At 40.9% G+C, this 6,329-nt stretch overlaps 1 protein-coding gene across 3 annotated transcripts in view; it reads left to right on the plus strand.

Moving 5' to 3' along the window:
• The window catches only part of GOSR1 (golgi SNAP receptor complex member 1), a 68,245-nt gene extending 63,544 nt beyond the window's left edge, over nt 1-4,701 (plus strand). For all 3 annotated transcript variants that reach the window (XM_038375609.2, XM_038375610.2, XM_043499477.1), the window contains one exon: nt 225-4,701. In XM_038375609.2, the coding sequence (XP_038231537.1) occupies nt 225-349 (125 nt within the window). In that variant the 3' untranslated portion in view covers nt 350-4,701. The remainder of the gene's footprint in view (nt 1-224) is intronic.
• Nucleotides 4,702-6,329: the final 1,628 nt, after the last annotated feature.

A 6,329-nucleotide genomic window follows, 5' to 3' on the forward strand; every position in this document is an offset into this window, starting at 1 on the left:
AAACACCAACTTTAATCTTTTCTGTTATCCTCTTCCTCTGATTGTTTTTTATTAATGAAGTAAAATTGTAATCTTTGTAACTAGCCATAGGGCCTTTTTGTCACATCTTTGTTTTGTGATTAGTTCTGAACTCTTTGCTTTGCTGCTAATGTCTGTGTATAGATCTGGGGTCTGCCCAGTTTTGATGCTGCTTGGTAATATGACCTTAACTCAGACCCCCAAAGATCGGTTTCCCGCAGTGAACAATCTGATTCAAAGGATCAACTTACGGAAGCGACGGGACTCTCTCATCCTGGGTGGCGTTATTGGCATCTGTACCATCTTATTGTTGCTATACGCTTTCCATTGACGGACATTCTCCACAGACTCTGAAAACCTTATCTGCTCCCAACCCATCAAGGAGAAGTGGGTGGGGGAAGTCGGTAGAGCTGATAAACAGCCTGCACATGGTGGCTGGAATATCAGCATGATGTCTAAGGTTTATGGTGGCAGACTTTACAACACTGGTTTTGAGCTGAAGCTGCAGTATTTCTCCTCCCCTGCCGAAACTATTTCTCTTTCTTTGGTCAAATTTTGCTTAAATATTTTTTTAAATCCCCTGTCTCACTACATGGTAAGTAATATACAACATTTAGGAGAATCAGTAGAGAATCTTCCCTACTGGATGATGGTAATGAAATCTGTCATTGGCTGTTAAGTGAAACAATTGTTAGCTTCTCTTAGGTGGAATTTCTTCAGAAAGCTATTTTCCCCTGAAGGTCAAGAACAGGACTAGATACTTTTGCCCGATAATAAGGATATTGCAGCTTTAAGCCATCAAGTTGGTTTGTTACTGAATACAACCTCTAAGTTTTTTACTCATGATTGAGCTATTGCGAGTCATTTCTACTTAACTTGTGCTGTGAAAACTGTGCTCCTTCCCACAAATTCCTGAGACAGATAAGGATTGTTCAATTCACTTTTTGCACAGATGATGTCTGAACTGCTATCTGAGGAGCACTTACAAGGTTTTTTGTGGCTTTAAGGGGACTCCAGGAAATATTTGCAGTCCTACTTTGGAAAAAGGGAGCATAGTATCCTCTCAGTTTTATCGTAGTATTAAGTCATTTAAAGTGACCAAACACGCTTTCACCTGAAAGTAATCTTTTGGGTGTAAATATTTTGGTTTTGGCTGATATCACAAAAAGCTTCATAAAGACATAATAGTTTCAAAAGTCTATTTTAATTTAGATGAAAGGTATTCTAATAGCATTAATATTTTTACACTGTAAGTAGGATGGAGTCTAACTTGTACATTGGAAAGGGAAAATACATCGGTTATGCCTGATAGCCAATTTATCTGTGTGCAGAATTGTTAAATACCTAAGTCCTCATAGTAAAGAGTTAAATGAATGAGTGGTTGAATATGCAATTACGTTTTTCTCTAGTATCTGCAAACACACATCCATAGATATTTTTTTCAATTGTTCAGTGTGCAAACACAGCAGAGATTTTAGATTGTTAGCAAAACCTGTTGGGTTTTTGCAGATGAGTATCTGTTTAAAAAAAAAAAAAATCTAACGTCAGGAATGTCTTTGATATAGCAAATCTACAGTTACAGGTTCTCTCCCCTTTCCAGTTGTTCTATGCCATCTTCACCTGTCTTATAACCATAACTAACAAAACTCTGAGGCACTGGCCTTTTTTCAAAGAACTTGATTAACTATTTGCACAACTAACTTACAACACTCCCAAATTTAATGTGTCTTCCCATTAATCATAGTTGCCAGAGACTGTATGGAGACCTTCCCCTGTCCCCAGGCTGCCTCTGTGCTAGAAGAAGACAGGCCACCCACAACAGTTATAATTCATTTTTTTACTGCTTTTATAGTGTATGTGCAGTACCCTGTTGGAGGAAGTAAAGAATTGTGCCTGTGTAGTGTGTGAGAAACCACACAGTTGTATAAACTGTATCATTCATTTGGACTTGAAAAAGGCTTATATGCAGAATAACATCTTTGTGACAAACAGGCTACAAAGACTCTTTTTGTGGGTTATTTTTGGGATTAGAAGGTACTTGCAATTAATGCTAGTAAAATTGAGGTTTGCCTTTTTAAATAAGGAATGGTCATTTGGTTGACTGGGGAATATCCCTGGTTTTGAAATGAAGTGCTCGTTAGGTTTCTTGATAAAGACTGAAGGTTAAAGGACATTTATTAATGAATCTCTGTATATCAAAACTCTTCTCCCCAATACTTTATTTTCTTTGATTTTTCAAAGGGCCCTGATTGGCAGTTATGCTCCATTAGGGTTTATAGGATTTGGTTGCTATGTAGTTCGCAATTATACGACCTGCAAATCGTAAATAAATACATTTATTTAATCTGATGACCAGTCTTTTTAATGGGTTTAAGTAATTTGGTGCATTATTTAATCTTACTGTGTGTTTAAAAAAAGCTATGGAAAATGTGCAGATTGTAGCAAATATCAATTTGTTATGACTGGGGAGAAGCCGATACGTTATAGGGCATAAAGGAGTAGAAATATGATGAATTCCCTTTGAAAATGAGAGGTTAATATTGGAGGTGGCATTTCAGTGGTTGGCAGCTGCTCAGTGACTTTGATTTGGTGCTGATGTTGAGAGGGTTTTGTATCAAATATATTTAATTATCCTAGCAGAATTGCCCTTTTGTGAGCTACTGTCAATCATGTACCTGACACAGGCAGGCATCCAGCATCTTGATAGAATGGCTGGCCTGGGGGGAGACTTGCTAAATGCTATGAGTCTCTCTCCTAGCATGGCTCTATAATTAGGGCAATGGACCTTAAAATAAGGGCGAGGAAACAGAAAACGGTGGGCTGATTGAAGATTTAATCCCAGTCTCTGACCCACAGCTCCTCTCTTTGCAACTTGTTCACCTGCCTCCTATTGCAAAATGTATTTCCATATTTTTTCATTGCGTCTAGCACTTCTCCACCATTCTGGTTCTCAAGGCCAGTTAGAAGTGCCTGCCTGGGAGGTGGGGCCCATCAGTGGCACTGGAGGTGTGGACCTCCTGTTTATCCATCAGCAGGAGCTGTAGGAAGAAGTTGTGGCCAAAGCACAAAAACAAGTTTAGATCACTTTCAAGACGCTCCTCAGTCTCCATCGCGCCTCGAGGGGAAACACGTTGTCCTGCGGGGGCTCTACTGTCACTTCTTTCCATGTGGTGTTTGTCAGTGACCAGCCACCCGTTGTAAAGCTGTGTGATAGGCCATCGGCTCTCCTCAGATTCCAGAAAGAGCTCTTCTACCCATCCCCAAACAAACACAGGAACATTTCTTCCTCTTCAGTCTCCTGGCCCACTTTCTGGCTAAAAGTTGCAGCATGATTTTTCAGACTCCAGTCACCAGAGCAGCAATACTGGTAACATCCAGTGCTGCCTGAAAATCCTGTCCATAAGTAGGATGCACAGCAATGAATTTCTCTGGAGATTATATGGGAGTTTTTATGCCAAATGAGTGTTGCCTATTGATGCTGTGCCTGGCAGCCTCAGTACCAGACTGCTGTTCCTGCAATACCATTGATCACTATTCTATATCCTTCACTAGAGAGTGCAAAGCAAGGATGCACAAAGGGTTTTATTTTATTCCCTCTGCCAGTCTCTGGGTCCAATTGAATGTTCACCAGATCCCTCTTCATTAATAAGACAGAAGGGTGCTTTTGTTAATCCGAGAGGTCTGCCTGCTGCTGAAGGGTGTAATGGAAAACACAGCACTTTCCTTTTTCAGTGAATCCCTGGCAAATTTAGGAACTTCAAGGCATAGAGTTCGGAATTCAGTTAGGAATTCACACTGCCCCATTAGATAACCAAGTAATGCTTTTCTTCAGCTCTGTGCAAAAGTCCTCCTTTGAAGGGCCCAATAAAATCAGAATGTGCAGAACATAAAGTTCTTCACTGGGTGTTGAAAATGAAAGGCAAAAGTAGATCTCTAGGCAGTGTGTAGGTGTGAGACATGCATTGACAGTTCAACGCTCAGGGCTTTATTTCTCCAGAAACCCTGAGAATTGCTGCATAGGGGGTAACGGCTGGCCTAGCGCTTTTGACTGTGTAGCTAATTAGCCAACACAGTTAAACTACTAAAGTAACTAAAAGTTACTTCCCAAGCACCCTTGATGCATAGCAAGATTTTTTTTCCCTATTGTTTTCAACTACCGTTCAGGGCAGGGAAGGAGGACACACGGCTTTGTTACAAAAGATTTCAGAATTATTTCCTCCTTTTAGAAAGTGACAAAGTTAGTGTTACGAAACTCTTCAGGGAAGGGAGCATGTGCAGAACAGGAGAATACAACTTCAGACAAAGCTGAGCCATGGAGACATCTGCTCTTTGTGCCCTCTCTCTCTCTCCCCTCATGACTGGACGTTGGCCTTCAATGTGATGCTTTCAGCTTTGAATGAGTAAGCTGCTGTTGGTCTGCCCACCATTAAGAGAGCGGGAAGCCGTTCCAGTCACACTCTGTCAAGACTAAAGGTTATTCTTTCTCATGGAAAATACCAATCCAGCCCCATGTATATTCTTTTCCAATTGCACTTTCTAATTTGTTTGCTTTTCAAATGGCTTCTTGAACCCTAACTATTTTATTGTACCTGTAATTATTTTTGTTCTCACCTAATGTGCATTTTCTGTCTGTATAGAAAAGCTTTGTTATGTAATTTAATAATAAATTAGAATTCTAAATGATGCTTTTTTGTTTCCCTGTAAGAGTCCCAGGCTGCCTACACCTCAGTTTTAAGAGGTGGACAAGACTTCAGTCATCCAGTCCATCTCCCTACCAATGCAGGATTGTTACCTAGAATAAACGTTCTAATGTTTTTGTCCTTCTTGTCCTAAATATCCCAAGCAATAGGACTTTTACCCCTTCCTATAGCCCCACTGGAAGTGTTTACACATATACAGCAGAAATGGATGCCCTTCCTCCTATTTATACCCATTTGTTCCACTCTAAATAGTTCCTCTCCTTTCTTGATGTTTAAACTCTGCCTATGTTGTTAGACTTTTATCCCTACCCTTTTAGTTCTCTTTAGGCCAGATCTATGCACATAGCTCCTTCCTTGTCAGCCCCTCAAGCCCCATACTTGTTTGTTCTCTGAATCCCCTTGGTAACAAGGTCCACAGGATTTCCTCTACATCTGTGACTTGATGTTTATGCTGCCCAAAATTGCACTGGCCTAGTTAGTTGCCATACTGGGTTGAAGACTCGCCCCAGAAATGAATGGTATTGGTTACTGAAGTAGACAGTGTGACAAAATGTGACAGGCATGCATGCACTTTCTCCCGCACACGCATGTTTTGGCCATTCTCCTTTTTGCTGTGAATATCTGCATTAGAATCACTTCAGTATAGTGATGGTGGCTGCTTTGACAAGTTTCAGGCGGTGGGAGGAAGCATTTTCCTCATTTCAAGGGGAGCTAAAAGGCTTCTGTGATCCAATACTATAAAGTGTTGATGCCAACACAGGTGTTGGTGCTTATTTGGGCATTAAACTGCAGATACATGACCAAAAAATCGGAAAAATCCTATCTATGTAGGCACTGGTTCAAAATCCTTTTTGTTTTTTCTCCGAGAGGTAATCAATAGCAACTCAAGAAGTCTAGGAAAATCCTCTGCTTTTTAGATGCTTGTGAGGTCATCAACTCACACGGGAATTCAGAAAAAGTATCATTTAATGGAAACATAATGACTCCTCCATCCACTGTTTAACATATTCCCTCCTTCCCCATCCCCACTGATGTTTAGACACTATGGATTCATTTTTTTCACTTCACTCTGTTTCACACTATTTTCTGCAGGAAATTCTTAGTTCTTTTGATGGTGTTTTTTCCCTAAGCTGATTTTCCTCAACCTGGAAGTGCAGGTCTATCTGCTTCCCCTCGTCTCCCCTCACCACCACCTGGCAGAGGCCCCCTGGCATAAGCTTAGCTTTCACATAAATGCCAACCAGTGCTGCCATCCATCTGAGACTACCTGTCAGAGTGATACTCAAGGGAGCAGCCCATTTCTATCTATGCTTTTCATTTGAATGCACAATGTGACACCTAGCCAGCAGGCTATTGCCTGCTACTTCTCATGTTTGTGCAGAGTACTGGAGGAAAACCTGTCCATAGCCAGAATGGATTAGAGAGAGCTGGGCATGCTGTCACTTTTAGCACTTGCTTTACTTCAGTCTAGCTCAGCTTCCCCAGCTATGGAGATTCAGATCTACCTCTCATCTTGGGGCACAAACCTCTCCCACCTAGCCTTTGAAGTGCATTGTTGCAGTCGGTGTGATCACCTGTTTGAACACTGATATAGCAGAACTTAAAAAATAG

Source organism: Dermochelys coriacea, chromosome 17, assembly GCF_009764565.3.
Source record: "Dermochelys coriacea isolate rDerCor1 chromosome 17, rDerCor1.pri.v4, whole genome shotgun sequence".
Lineage (NCBI taxonomy): Eukaryota > Metazoa > Chordata > Testudines > Dermochelyidae > Dermochelys > Dermochelys coriacea.